The 15,833-nt window shown below is 40.7% G+C and overlaps 1 protein-coding gene across 6 annotated transcripts in view; it reads right to left on the bottom strand.

Moving 5' to 3' along the window:
• Positions 1–15,833, bottom strand: part of DYNC2H1 (dynein cytoplasmic 2 heavy chain 1) — a 256,601-nt gene that overhangs the window by 218,822 nt on the left and 21,946 nt on the right. For all 6 annotated transcript variants that reach the window (XM_059418474.1, XM_059418477.1, XM_059418470.1 and 3 more), the window contains exons 15-26: positions 15,223–15,321; positions 14,120–14,259; positions 13,809–14,037; positions 12,843–12,970; positions 9,158–9,273; positions 7,954–8,081; positions 5,807–5,956; positions 4,704–4,909; positions 3,429–3,584; positions 3,228–3,342; positions 2,540–2,710; positions 518–900 (exon numbers count right to left, since the gene is read on the bottom strand). In XM_059418474.1, the coding sequence (XP_059274457.1) occupies positions 518–900; positions 2,540–2,710; positions 3,228–3,342; positions 3,429–3,584; positions 4,704–4,909; positions 5,807–5,956; positions 7,954–8,081; positions 9,158–9,273; positions 12,843–12,970; positions 13,809–14,037; positions 14,120–14,259; positions 15,223–15,321 (2,021 nt within the window). The remainder of the gene's footprint in view (positions 1–517; positions 901–2,539; positions 2,711–3,227; positions 3,343–3,428; positions 3,585–4,703; positions 4,910–5,806; positions 5,957–7,953; positions 8,082–9,157; positions 9,274–12,842; positions 12,971–13,808; positions 14,038–14,119; positions 14,260–15,222; positions 15,322–15,833) is intronic.

Raw genomic sequence — 15,833 nt, forward strand, 5'->3', positions numbered from 1 at the left:
GCCCAGGAGCGCCCACAAAGTGTGCGGAGGGAAGCAGTGGGGGCACCCACACCTCCACGCAGAGAAAGGCCTGAGTGCGGGAGCCTGAGGGGACCCTGACAGATGAGCAGAACACAGGAGGAGGGTCTCCCCAAAGCCACGGGAGGAGACTTCCAGCCAGAGGTGGTCGCCTCTCTAAATACTGGTCAGAGAGGAAGCAACACAAGGCGTGCACAATGCCCATCGTATTCCAGCGGGAACAAAATGGATGACCTCAGTCACCACAGTACTGATGGGGAGACGTCAGCACTACCACCGGTACCCTGACACTCCAGGAACAGTGTTGTCACTACCAAGCCGTGCGGGAGGGACCGCGATCAAGAAGTAAAAACAGCTCCTTCGAGGGATCCAGTGGAGGAAGAGGCGGGAGTCGCCGACGACGCTCATAATGTAAAGGCACTCACTTGCGCTAAGCGCCTGGTGATGTGGGAGAAAACGCTGCCGCCCGAGTCGAGCTCCTACACGGCTTTACCCTTACCTGAAGTCCTCATCAACTCTGTTGAAGCGTGTCTGCTCTTTGGGCAATGCTCCACGGCCAAAGATGGGTTCCAGATACACCCACTTCCTCTGAATGTGGTTCAAATTCTGTAGGTATTCATCCAATTCTGCCATTTTTCTCTCCCAAATTGACACTTTATCTTCAAATCCTTTATAATAAGGAGAATCCTTTAAGGACTGAAGAAGGCACCTGTTATCTCCAACTTGATTTACTATGTCTTTCCAGTCTTTAATTAGCTTGATAGTTCGACTTTGGCTGTCTTCATAATCAATCAAGGTAAACACTGCTCCAACTCCCCAGAGATCAAGTTCACGTAAAGCTTCTCTAATTGTAACTTCACCTTGTGCCCGACTATTTAAGTCCTAATTAACAAAAAATATCCATATTTATTATTTCAACATTAATTACCATACACATAATCATAAAACATTTCATAAGAAGCTATATTTTTATTTGGTTTTTCATAATAAAGTAAGTAATAATAATAATAAATGAATATATTTTACATGCAATCCAAAAGAATCACTAATGTATCAAGAGAGATCAGACACTAAGTACCCAGGTTCACATGGTCAAAGTATACACAAGGTTCTGCTATGGTGGGAGGTTGGGGTACCAGGTGGTGGGTATTATAGAGGGCACAGATTGCATGGAGCACTGGGTGTGGTGAAAAAATAATGAATACTGTTATGCTGAAAATAAAAAATAAATAAAAGTAAATAAAAAAGAGAGAGATCAGACACTAAGTATCCAGGTTCACATGGTCAAAGTATACACAAGGTTCTGCTATAGGCTTCTTATTTTAAAAAGAGAAAAAATTCAAGAATTCTTGAAAAGTCTGTCTTTGGGCACCTGGGTGGCTCAGTAGGGTGTGTGTCCAACTCCTGATTTTGGCTCAGGTCATGATTTCAGTGTCATGAGATCGAGTCCCAGATTAGAATCTGTGCTGCACATGGGGTCTGCTTAAAATTCTCTCTCTCCCTCTCCCCCCATCCCTTGCTACCACCCTCTCTCAAAAAAAACCAAAACCAACCAAGAAAAACCAAAACCAACCAAAAAGAAAAAGAAAAAAAAACAATAAACCTAACATATTTAAAATTTTGCAGACTTCAGAAATCTTACAGTAATTTAAGTTCTGATACACCTCAAGTGATTAATTACCACGTTCTATAGACATCATAACCTCACAATTATTTAATAAGTTCCAAGATTATGAACAAACACAAAGGTACATATATTAAGTAGAAAATATGACAATTCAACAGCAAGAATACTTTTATTTGGGGGACGCCTAGGTGGCTCAGTTGGGTAAGCATCTGACTCTTGGTTTCAGTTCGGGTCAAGATCTCAGGGTTGTGACACGGAGCCCCATGTCACGGTCTCCATGCTCAGCAGACGGTCTGCTTGGAATTCTCTCCCTCTGCCTCCACCCCACTCCAGTGTGTTCACGCACTCTCTTTCTCTCTCTCTTGCTCTCAAATAAATAAGTAAAATCTTTAAAAGAGAATGAGTTCTTTTATCTTTACATTGAATGGGCAGAACGCAACACAGAAAGTCTGCAACTAATGTTAGAATTGAGAACTGTGCACGTTTTACTTTTACCTCAGACTTTTTCTAAACCTGATTAGCAAATTGGTTCTTGGTTTTGTTCTCTGGAACTTAACATCCCTTTGCTACCATTTACAATATATCCCATGATTTTAAATGTATTTTATGTAAAATGATTTGAATTTGTTTGTTTTTTGATTAAAGCTGACTCCCTTCTTAAACTAAGACATTTCTTTTCATATTTTTTCTCTCTCTGAAGAAAGAGGTTTATAATGCTTCTACACCCCCTACAGATTCAGATGCATTACTAAAAAAAGAAGAATGGAATAGGAGAACACTGTCACCATAGTAAGAGAAAATATATTTAACTTGCTATTTAAATAAAATACAAAACAAAACCAAATATTAACAAAAGTAATATTTTTTTGAGATATTTATAAAAGTGAATCCTACTTTAAGGTCTGAAGCTTTGGCAACAATCACATCAGCTACTCTGAGGAGATCACCAAACAGTAACTTCTCCAGGCTCGTCCCCCGAGGAAGACCAAGTAGACGAAAAAGGTCAAGCCAATGATCTGGAGAAAGATGCTCCCCTCTCACATATTTCAAAATAGGTATTACAGTCTGTGAAAAAATATATATACACACATGAACACAGATTATCTAAATGCAAATTGTTATTTCCTTTTACGATTAGCTACAAAATTTTTAATTACTGTTCTCTCATTTAATAATCTTGAAATCAAATTCTCAAACAGAATTGTACAAAACTTTTCATTAAACCCTACTGTGGATACATGTAAATATCCCTTTGTAGTTTGATATATTTTAAAACATGACCTAAAATGTTGCTATTTTTTTTATTTAGAATACGACCTATATCCTAAATATGCTAAATGACCCATATCCTAAATTGTACTAGGAGGTATCGGCACTCTAATTTATAACTTGAAGCATAAGTTTCTTAGTTAAAACTTTTCAAAAGTGTAGGTGAAACATCAGTAATGTTTGTGGTTTACTTTATACTTGCTACTTTCTTCATGTGATGGAATCATGGACACCAGAAGCTGGAATCCCCACTCTCTCGGTGGCATGGTGACCTGTGTTACCCTGGACAGCGGCAGGAGTACAGGGGCCTTACTCTGTATCTGTCGACTTCCGACTGCAGCTTCACTGTCATGGCGGAATGTTCTTCCACTTTCCGTAACCTGTCATGCCAAGTCATCAGGAACTCCTCCAACAGATAGGTCTTCGTCCTGGAAAACACCACGACACCTTAAAATGCACGTCCCCAAACACACTACCACATGACAAAAATCTCAGTAGAGCCTATGGACCCCACCGGAACGTGATCCAGTCCTCGCTGGCCATGTCCTGAAGCCCCCGCTGAAACTCTTCATACAGCGCCCAAACCTGCGCACAGCTCTCAATGTCCTTGGAGACGCTGTGCGCCAGGGAGAAGTTGGGCTCTTCTAGTCCAAAATGATGGCAGTCATCACTATAGAAACAAAGGGTGAAACACCATTACATCCTTAAAAACTGTTCCGATCATTGTTACTGAACCACCTTCCCTGTGTGTGTGTGTGTGTATACGCCCACAGGTCCGATTGTGAGACAATGGGTGACTACGTGAGAATTTCATTCTAACTGCTTATGTATAACCTCTTCTAAATTCAGTAATGTTCGTTTTTCTAAAGGACTATAAATGCAGTCAGTAACACACATAAATATATTTATGTACAACATATGTCATAAAAATAGAAATATTCAGAATTATATCTATTCATGGATTAACTGAGAAGAGATTACTATTAATATCCAAGAGTTAGATTCTAGAATATAAGACATCCTTTTAGAGAAAAGGTAGAATGCCATTTAGTAAGCGTGTACTAAATCCTTCACTATCCCTGGAAGACAATCATCCTACCAATTGATGCATATGCCTAAACAGAGACCAAACCTAAAATAACGCTTAAACTTAATACCTTGCGGGTGCCTAGGTGGCTCAGTGGGTTAAGTGTCTGCCTTTGGCTCAGGTCATGATCCGAGGGTCCTGGGATGGAGCCCCGCTTTGGGCTCCCTATTCAGCAGGGAGCCTGTTTCTCCCTCTCCCCCTGCCCTTCCCCCAGTCCCTCACTGTTCCTATGTGTGCTCTCTCTCTCGCTCAGCTCTCTCTCTCAAATAAATAAAATCTTTAAAATAAAATAAAATACACCTAATACCTTATATTATTATAACACAAAACAATTTTTTTCATGGAATTGTCCTATTTTGCTAGGTTCATTTTTTTTTTCTCAGAGTCTCTGAAAGCAACTTTCCATTAATTTCATATATTCCATTTTTAAATACAATGAAACCACAAAAAGCAAGGGCTCCATCTCCGGAATTTAACTTTTAAGTCAGTTTAGTTATCTGTTCTACTTCTAGGCCTAAACAGAAATTTGCTTTTCTTTTTCTCTCCTGACAGGATGCAGCCACGACTCCTGGGCGTGGGCCCTTCTTAGTTTTCTTTAAAACTACAGAATTATATGAAGAAAAACATTAAGATAAACAGACATAAGAACATCTGCAAATACAAACCGAAACAACTACTATCAATTTTAAAGAAAAAACATACACCAGCTTTTTCCTTATGACCTCAAGATCATCAAACTCAATTTTCTTCTCTTTTATTGATTTGGCACTTATATCAAGAGCATTTTGCTGGCCGGTTTCAATAATATCATCACCAGGCTTTAGTTGGTCCCAACGAGCTTTAAATTTTTCTAATTCTTGATAATAGATCTGAAGACGTGACTTCACATTTCCTTTCATTACTTCAATCTGTAAGAGTCAAGAGTTTAAATAATTCAGAGTAAAATCTCGCTTTCCTTTCACATTTTATTTCCAACATTTTTTATTTAGAGGTGAAAAAAACATCAATACCAATTTCTCAACAGATTGTTTTCAATTACTAATTTCAAGTACAGTAAAATTTTGATTTCAAAATTAGACCATAAATTAGAGCACAAACATTCAGTACTTAGAGGTAAACTGCAAGCATCATTATTAAAACATCACTCACACTATTAGCAGCTGCCACCACAGCTCTCCGCGCAGACGGAGTAATCAAAGAATGCCTAGCACTAGAGCTGTCCCACCCAAGCATTCAGCTGCTTCACGACGGGGTGTCCCCGTCTCCCAGCCAAAGAGTAAGTTCAGTCAACAGGATGGAAGTACGACAGACGTGTATAACTACCAGGCTGTCCCTCAACAGATGCCGTACATAGCGGCAAACAAATCCACTCCTAAGAAAAACTGGGAATAATAAATGACATACACTCTTTGTATGGTAGGAAGCGAAGGGAAAACAGTGGGAAGTGTTTTGCTACATGGAAGTACTGAGCAGGCCAAGTTCATCATTAATATAAAATTCTCATCTAACCTGAACTGTAATGGAATAAAGTGAGAGATCTTTTTTTTTTTTTTTTAAGATTTTATTTATTTATTTGACGGACAGAGATCACAAGTAGGCAGACAGGCAGGCAGAGAGGAGGAAGCAGGCTCCCCGCTGCGCAGGGAGCCCAATGCGGGGCTCGATCCCAGGACCCTGAGATCATGACCTGAGCCGAAGGCAGAGGCTTCAACCCACTGAGCCACCCAGGAGCCCCTAAAGTGAGAGATCTTAAGTGAGCAAAAAATCAAGTTTCCATTTTAAGAAAATGACTAAAGTGTTCTTACCTGATCTTTAATCATAAGTTGGTGACTTTCCATCATCAACTCAAATTTATCCCACTTAGCTTTCAGATTGCTAATTGTTTCCAAACCTCCTCCTGCCACAGTCCGTAAAAGTCTGTTTTTATCTTCAGCTTCTTGGAATAAGGGCAAAATCTAAAGGTTGAAGAAATAACACATTAAAAAAAAACAAAAAACCATTTTATCAAATTCCTTAAGGCTCATTTATTCTAATTTGTTCCATGACTTGCTTTTTAAAATCAAGATTTCTGCTTTGAAATGACTTGTTAAATTCCTGGATATGAAGCTCCTAATACTTCCTTATTATTATATGCAAACTCAGCTAAGGCCCTCTAACAGGAGAGTTAAAAAGGATCCTAAAGTTGCCCCTATAGACTGAATGACACCATGAATTCATAAACACAATGCTACAGCGGGATTCAAGGTGAAGTTCTGATTATACCAGTTCCATTCATAAGAAAATGCTTCTCTCTCTCTCTCTCTCTCTCTCTCTCTCTGCCTGCCTCTCTGTCTACTTGTGATCTCTCTGTCAAATAAATAAATAAATCTTTAAAAAAAAAAAATGCTTAAAAGGGCTTCTAAAAGAACAAAGATTAGGATTATCTAAGAACATAAATAAGCTATTCTACTCAACAGAGAGGGAAAGTCATGAATAAGGTCCTTAAGAAACAGACAACTAGGGGTGCCTGGGTGGCTCAGTTAGTTAAGTGATGGCCTTCGGCTCAGGTCATGATCCTGGACTCCCAGGATCGAGACCTGCATCGGGCTCCCTGCTCTGCAGGGAGTCTGCTTCTCCCTCTGACTCTTTTCCCCATTCATGCTCTCTCTTCTCATTCTCTCTCTCTCTCTCAAATAAATAAAAAATAAAATCTTTGAAAAAAATAAGAAAAGGGCGACTAAACTCATGGAAGTGAGCCACTGTGCATGAGGACACTCAGCAGAAGAGAAAGAAGGCAGGCTCTCATTTCTCACACGTGAGGAGGACTTAGAGGAGCCCGAAAAGACAGGACGACAGTCTCCTAGTCAGCCTGCCCCGACTCCTCTTTCCAAGCCACATGGCAACAGAGAGACCTCAAAACACGACTCTGTAACACCCTGCCGCATGCTGCCCGGCAGACTCCCCAGCCTCGACGGGATGGACCCTGAGGTCCTCACTGGCTCCCATGACAGAGATCCTGTCTAGGTCTTCCTGCCTCACCCGCTGCCCTCGCATGTGACATCCGTGTCTCCTCTTCCTGTTTTTGTGCCTTCCCTCCCATTTCATTTTCATTCTCCTCTGCACCTCCTCTTACACTTCAACTCTAAATTCTGGAATATTCTACCCTGCTCCCACAGCGTCTGTTGTCTGCTGTCAGCCAGGTGGTCTAGTCAATCTCATGGCTTTGCATTTCATGCATGTAAAGATGGCGTTCAAATTTTCATCTCCAGTCGTACTCTTAAGTTCCATATTCCTCATTCAATTTCCATCGGACACCACAGCCCCCACCGCCTCTGATATCCCAACACCCTCCTCCTCCAGTCATTCCCATTGGCAGGAAATGGTACCAGCAGCTTCCCAGCCGCTCAGCCAAAGCTCTAGGACACACTCATTCCTCTTTCTGTGAACCAACCCCCTGTGTTACAACAAGAAGGGATATTATTTCACTTACCTCTGAACTATCTTAATAATTTTAAGTCTATTTCACAGGAGGGACACATAAACGTTTGTTTCCTGATCTGAATTATTTCTTTTCTTCTAAACAGTTACAATCAACCATAATGGAACCACTCCGTATGTGAGTGTGTGTGTTGTGTGTAAGTATTCCTAATTCAGCTCTAACTTCACTCTCCAGCATCCTAAAGTTACAACCCTGGAAGTAACAGCATGAATTATTTTAGTCTCATTCTACCATGGCACCTCATAAAACAGACTGTGAATACTCCTGAAACAGTAATAAATGTGACTGTTACTGTGTCACGGCACCAGGGTAACAGCAAGAGTTGCACCATGACCGGCCAGCTGGGCCGGCTTACGCGCACTCCCTACAATTCTGAACTTCTGCGGTCTTCCTAAAGAGTCACATAAGATTGCCTAACTGAAACATCTCCTGCGTGCTACGAAGAAGTCGGTAACTTTACTTTGTGATTCTCACCTCTGGTTTCCGTTCCTGCAGCCTCCTGTATTGTAAATTTGCATCGCCGATCTCCTCCACAGACTGGGGCGTAACTGCTAACACTTCCATGGCCTCAGTGACAAATGTATCAATTTCATGTAGGTGAGCTGAATAGGGGACATGGACAGAGAATGCTATCATCACCAAAATTACTCCGTTGCACCATTTTGAAATCAGTGTTAGAAGTGATCACTACATAGCATACATTAAAACTTAAATTTTCATTTGCTCAAACAACAAAACTTTAAAATACAGAATAAGCAAAAAAAAAATTTCTTGTCATGAAAGTTTAGTTGTTTCACATTATACCTCTAAATTTTGAGGAAGTTAAAATGTACTCATTATTAGTAAATTATACTCAAAATTAGTAACCTTTCCAGTCTTCTAGATAATATGTCAGAATATCTCAGTTTAATCGAAAAAGAAACAATGTGGTATTTTGGAAAACAGTGGTAATTTGAAGAGATAAGAAGAAATACATTCATGGGGCGCCTGGGTGGCTCAGTGGGTTAAAGCCTCTGGTTTCAGCTCAGGTCATGATCCCAGGGTCCTGGGATCGAGCCCCGCATCAGGCTCTCTGCTCAGCAGGGAGCCTGCTTTCCTTCCTCTCTCTCAGCTTGCCTCTCTGCCTACTTGTGATCTCTGTCTGTCAAATAAATTTAAAAAAAAAAGAAAAAAGAAAAAGAAATACATTCTACCAGCATTATCTACCTCTGTCAGGAACATATACAACAAACTAAGAGTAGCTCATACTACAAATAGTAAAAACACCCTTCATTTTTTGAGCTTGAACAGTTGGATATGGACTTTCCTATTTTATTAAAATTATCATTTTAAGCACACTTCATTTCATAATACTTTCTAGGTTGGCTGATTTTTTTTAATAGGTTTTTTTTTTTTTTAAAGATTATTTATTTATTTATTTGACAGAGAGAGATTACAAGCAGGCAGAGAGGCAGGTAGAGAGAGAGAGGAGGAAGCAGGCTCCCTGCCGAGCAGAGAGCCCGATGCGGGACTCGATCCCAGGACCCTGAGCCGAAGGCAGCGGCTTAACCCACTGAGCCACCCAGGCGCCCAGGTTGGCTGATTTTAATCATCATTGGGATTCACACTTCCTAACTACCAAAATACATGCCTTTATGTATAAAATTAAGTTAAAATAAAAAGTAAAAAGTGTCTTTACCCTGGATGGACTTCTTCAAAGAAAGAACAAGCATATCAAACAGCTTCTGGATGAGATCATCAATCACGGTCTTCACAGGGTTACAATTAATATTTAAGCAATCCACCTTGACCGCACTGCAAAATGCCAACAGACATGCATGCCATGAGAAACGCTTACTAGAGAAGAGTCTCGCTATAATGATTTTACATAATACCTTTCAAAATATAAATCAGAAAGTATTATCGTGATCTTTAAGCACAATTAGATTTCATTTAGTAAAAATGCTTTCCATGTACTATTACAAAGTTTTAACACATGTAAACAATGATTTTGTTACAATACTACAGTTTTTTAGTCTCACATGAATATATTTAAATATCGACAAGCCCTTTACTTGTCACGGCATGTAATGTACTTATTCGAATATTTATAACATGAATTCCCAATTCTGCAAAGTGCATACAATAAGGATAAGGAAAAGAAAACAAAGACAGAAGGGGGAATATAGATTATTAAGGCCCTAAGACAATAAAACATTAAGATATCATTTTATACCTATCATATCAACAAAAATGTAATGAATTGTTAATTCATATCTTCAACTGTATGGCGCAACAGAACACTCAGAACTGCTGGTCAGAGTATAAAACCGTGCGACTTCTGTGAGGGGCAATTCAGCCAGATCTATCAAGCATTTTAAAATAGGCATATTGTTTACCTTATTAACTTCACCTTTAGAATTTATCCTAAGGAAAATTCCAGAGCGGACTCTAAAGTTTATACACAAGTATCTACTTCCAAGCATCAATTATAATAGTGAAAAATAATTAAAAAGCTAAATACAAAAATGGCTAAATTATTATATATCCATACAATTAAAAATCAAGTTTTTTGAGGACTAGGTAATAACAAGACTAATCAATTAATTAATTAATTAATTATTATAACTTACCTTAATTTGAGTTTAATTTTTATTTAAACTTAAGTTTAATTTAAATAATTATTTATTATTAATCAGGAATATATTATTATATTATTTATTTAGTGTTAAATAACAGCATATAGTATAATTCAAATATTTAAGTATACATACTAATATTTCCAAAACATCAAATATTAAGAGCAATTTCTATATTTTAAAAAATTTATACAACAAATGTGCTGTTTTAATGATCGGAAAAAGGACATTCACTTTTAAGAACACTAACTGCACAGTATCCTTAAGGCAATTTGAAATGTTCTGAGTAAACAGAAGTTGAACCAGACTTGTTCCTCTGAAGAAACCTCTTATTTATGTTAAAGCATACAAAGTTAAAAGAAGGCTGGAAATTGTGATCACGAAGATTACTTAGAAAGCTCCTCATCCTTTTTGAGGCACAGAGCCAGGTGACATTTTAGATAGCAAATTGTACGAGTTAAATCCTCACTTCTATTTTAAAAATATAATTTTCCCTTAAAGCTTTAGGTACTCTCAAACACCCACTAGCTGTAAAGGTTTAAACTCCAGTTCTTCACCAGCAAAACATTAAGGGCCAGTTTGTTTGCTATGTGAAATTTTATATAATTTTTGAAATTGTGACACATAAAATGTCAAAATTCCTAATACCTGACAGACGATTTTAGCAAACCCGAGAAATTAAATTATACCATATTTTGCGAATGAATTAACATCAAGAAGTCTGAGGGCAGCAGACTTATACTCAGGGACTACAGAATCCTGTGGACAGACTGAACTTACCTTTCACTCAAAAATATTGGTAACGTATAATGAGGGTCCCTTCAGCCACGGATAGGATGGCCTGGCCCTAGACGACCTAGCCCCAAATCATACCCTTCCTATAGCATCCGAAATACATGAGAGTATCACTTTTCTAACCTCATAGCCTACATCAGTACAGCCTAAGCCCCCATGAAACAGTATCCGTGTGTGAGTTAGCGCAGACTCGCGCTTACATGAACTCGTGCTAATCATTAACAAGAGCAAACTGCAGAAAAGGCATGCAGCACAGGCATTCTTTTCCTTCTGCTTAGCTCGGCGGGCAGGCTAGGAAGGCTGTGTACACCGAAGGACAGACAGGTTACACTGACAGCAGCCGAGGTCCGCGAGCGGGCAAATACAACGAGCAAGCCGGGTTCAGAGAGACGCGCCACTATGGCGGTATCATTATCTAAGTCATCTCAGCCCAAACTCACCTGTCATTCGTCTCTTCACTATTCGTCATCCTTCATCTTCTGCCAAAGGCAAAACCTCATAATCCCCCAAGTATTTGATAATACTTCCTAATATTCCCGCCTCCCATGTTGAGTACCAACAACTTAATTCGATTAATTACTGTGGTTCTGACAGACTAACCTCTCTTCCTCCAGGATCTGTTTCCGCCACCCGACTCATGAGTTCCAGACTGACACCCCTACTGTTCAGGTACTGACACGCTTCCGTCGAGAAATCTTCAAGAGCTAACTAACCACTCGAATGTGGAGAAACTCCAACTTCCCACCTTAGAATGGAACCCTCTCCCATATCTATTCCTTAACTGCCCCTTTCCACGAACTTTCCCTCTAGTTCCTAAAAAATATTCATTCACCCAATTCTCAATTAACCAACTTCTGATTTCCAGCATAGAAATTCCTCACCTGGAAATCTCTGCTTGAACCTTCAATCCTCATCTCTAGCTGTCAGAGTTCTAGTTCAAAGATCTCTACCTTAAGGAGACTTTCCCTGATTTTGACCCAAATGGACGGGATGTCAGCATCCTGTGTGTCTCCACAGTCTTCAGCTCAGCCTCTCAAATGAAACACACTGCTCTGATACTAGCAATAACAACAGTAACTAGCATTTACTCACAATTCCATCTGTACCAGTATTTTGTAGCCAAAGTACGTACTGAATTCTCAAAACCCTTCCGGATAAATACTACAGTGGTAACTATGTTAAAGCTGAGGAAACTGAGGTTCACGGGCTTGCAGTGGCTGTCGAGCTCCTGGAGCTGGTATGAGCCATCATCAGATGACCCCGAGCCAACCCCCTCAACCCCTGTGTAGACGCACTCGGTCACGTCTCAGTGCACTGCCAGAGAGTAAGCAACGTGAGGTTCTGGGTCTAGTGCACCAAGCAACTTTATACTGCCACAGGACAAAGTTTGCATAATATAAATGCTCAGCAAATATTTATTGGATGAATAGACAAATGATTTAGTAAAAGTGAGATTGTAGGTAATATGTGCACAATTATATAGGCCTCTCATAGAACTTACTGCAGAGTGGTTCTAGGGCCACGAATTTCAGAGAGTGATGGGGGAGCTACCTTCTCGAGCAGGTAGGTAAGGACATGCCCAGCAAAGGGTCTCCTACAACTAAGGCAACACCCAGATGCAGCACGCTGTTGGGTGACTGCCAGGGCCCTCCAAAAGGAAGTGAGGCCACATGAAACTTGAGTCAGCTGTGAGATCCGCATGCCAGGTCTGTGTCCAAGTCTCCCACCCCAGTCTCCTCTATCCGACCAGGTCCCAAACAGCAGAACCTCCAGAAGAGAACTTTCTTTGGTCTCAGCAACATCTTACTCTGATGACAGTCAAGTGTCAGAGCTGAGCTTTAGAGGCGTTAAGACGGTGACCTGACTTTGACACCACCAAACGAGGAGTACCCTTCCCATCTCCTGGCAGAAACTGTGATGGTGCATAAATACAACTTTAACTTCCAATACCTTGGAAGTCGTTCTACTTCTTTCCCTTTTATTTTCAGTGCTTTAAAATTTCTCTCCCAATCATGGACAGTAGAAAGATGCTTTTCCACTAGAGCCTCCATATCAACTTGCCCAATTACGATCCATTCCTATTTGAAGAATGAAAAACATTGTTAGTAAAGAAACAGTACTAATATGCGAACATTTAAAAGCTTAGTTACTAATACGCGAACATTTAAAAGCTTAGTGTCCAACATTAACACTGATTTAAAAGGTACAAATGTAAGGTATTCATGTAAATTTCAACTTAAGTATGCAAATGTAGCCATTACTGCAGAGCCTAAAGAATGAATAAAGAAACTATGTAACACATAAAAGTATTATTACAATGGTGAAATTTTTTTTAAGAGATCACAAAAATCCGTTTTCTAAGATTCTCTTCTGAAATCTGACAATTACACAGAATCACTTTGGTGAAGCCAACACTACAAATCTGAAAGGATCCAGACCCAGCCCATTCTAGAAACTTAAAGTAGAGAAGCAGCATCACAGATGCAGGGGTGAGACTGGCTGGACTCTCAATCACCGTCATTGTCGAGGCAGCAAGGAGCGGGGCGGGGCCTGGGAGGCCGGCAGGATTCCCTCCAAGTAAACAGTTCATCATCTTCATGACATCACTTTGCTCCATGCTTTGCTCTTGATCCAAAGCATGAGGAAAAGGATATATTTTCCTGAGAGGAATTAAAACTGACACCACAGAATCCTGTCCCGTTCCATGTTGATGCAACAACCAGTTTCTCAATTTTCAAATAGTCAAAGACAAAAAAATCTTAGCCTGACTCTCTTCCCAGGTGTGGAATCCACACAGGCTGTGTCATCACCACCAGTGCTGACCCTCCGCCCCACGTGAGGACACACAAGACACACAGCAGATGGCCCACTTCATACTAATGCAATCAGATGAAAGTTGTAATACGTGTTCTGTACCTTATGTTGTTGTAAAACAGCTGATAATCTCCGAAACAGATCCTCAGCTTTGCTGAAAATAGTCAAAAATCCGCTTGCATTCCTATCGATCATAACCGAGAAGAGAGACTCGGCTCCGACCTCACCCACTCCCCTAAACTGATTAGGAATGCCGATGAACCGCTTCATCTCTCTGTAATATTTAGCCCGGATTTCTTCAAAAGGAGGCCTGAACTGCAACCGCCCCTGTCTAAAAACAAGGAAATCGCTTTGAAATGGGCACGGGGAGGAACACAGAGGCTGAGGACAAGCCCGGGCGCCCCGTGCCTCACTTATAGGTCAGGTCCACGCTGATCTCCGGCAGGTTCTCGTTCAGGGCCTCCAGGCCCATCTGGTACTGGTGTTCCAGAGCTTTGTACAGCTGGTGGTCCCAGTGCTGCTTCCACGCCCGCATGTCGCTCGCCTGGAAACCCTAAGCGGGTAATTCACACCTCTTAAAAACCACGTACCGGAATGCGGTTGCCATTTAAAGCTTTTCTACCACCACGTAAAATTATAAGCAAAACCAAAAACCAAACACGTCATTCTCAACGTTGTCGAGCTCTGCAGCAGCTCCGTGCCATGCGACTGTTTATAAGAGTCGAACACCAACATCTCTCATCTCATAAGTAATACGCTAACGATCAGCAACACCTAAACATCGAGTTAATGTCAAGTAGATTCTACCTGTGGACTTTATGATGCTGAAGACAAAAACAAAACAGAAGAACCACTCACAGAAACTGGTTTACTTTATGAACTTCTTGGTCCTCCTCCTCAAATTCCCATCAAGTACAGCTCTTCTCCTCCCTCTCCCTCCCTAAATGCTCCATGGCACATTTGTAAATGATCAATCTAAAACACGAGGATGCTCAGGACAGTTTATACACTCATTTGCTTCCATTTAACCATAAATATATTGAATCTAATACTTTAAATTTTTTAAATTTCTAATACTTTAATTTTTAATTTTTGGTGGGCTCTGTGTCCACCACTGTCACATACATCATCTCCTATCAAGATGTGGTAGAACTGAAATTCTACCCAAAAAAAGGGGCACACATACTGAAAGAGCTATTTCATTTTTTAGGGTTCTAACCTCAGCTTTGTGTCCTACAGATGGCAGGATCACCTAAAAGGCAACTAGGCAATGACAAAATTTAAGCACCAAGTTTTCAGAGAAACTACAAAGTCAGAACTGAGAAACTTGGCATTCCATGAGGCAAATGGAAACTCCCTTTTTAACTTTGAAATGTGAAAGCATGGCCAACCTGTGGTCTTTGTATGGGGTTCAGTAGACTTCTCAATTAGAAATTCATGCGAGATTTTTCATCAGTTTAGAGCCACACTCGGCAGGGGGGATACCAGAGTGCAGGACCCGTAAGGCACGCCTCACCTGAGCTTCCACACTCGCCAAGCCGGTTCTCAGCTCCTGTAATCCATCTTTCCAGCGCTGCTGCTGCCGCAGCAGGTCAACATTCATAAGAACAACCACCTGAAAAGTAAGGCAAAACAGTCTCCAAGAAGTAACCGAGCCCTGGGAAAACAATGACTTCTCAGTGGAAAACCTGACAGCACCTAAACCAAAGATCAGGTACCTCCGCCTACAGCGAGACGCAGCATACCTCCCCATCGCACGAGAATGGCACAGAAGCCCACAGGGAGCCCACAGTGAGAGGCCTTCCGCCAGCAACTACTAATACCAGGGTCACGAAACAAAGGGAAGTCTGTGGAGGAGGGGCCTGCCGAGCCTCGGGGACTCCATGCAAGGCAGGATCCTAGAAAAGGACATCAGTGGGAAAGCTGGAAGCTCAAAGCCGTCTAGTTCCTAGTTTTGTTAGACGCGCTACGGTTATGCAAGTTGCTAACAGATGAAGTCGAAGTAAGTGTGAACTTCATACTGTTCCTGCCAACTTTAAGTCTGTTACATAATTAGACTTCCAAATAAAAAGTCCTTAGGATTATATCCCAAATACCATTTAAATAATACTCGTCATAACCTATGCA

Source organism: Mustela nigripes, chromosome 1 (assembly GCF_022355385.1).
Source record: "Mustela nigripes isolate SB6536 chromosome 1, MUSNIG.SB6536, whole genome shotgun sequence".
In the NCBI taxonomy this organism is placed as follows: Eukaryota; Metazoa; Chordata; class Mammalia; order Carnivora; family Mustelidae; genus Mustela; species Mustela nigripes.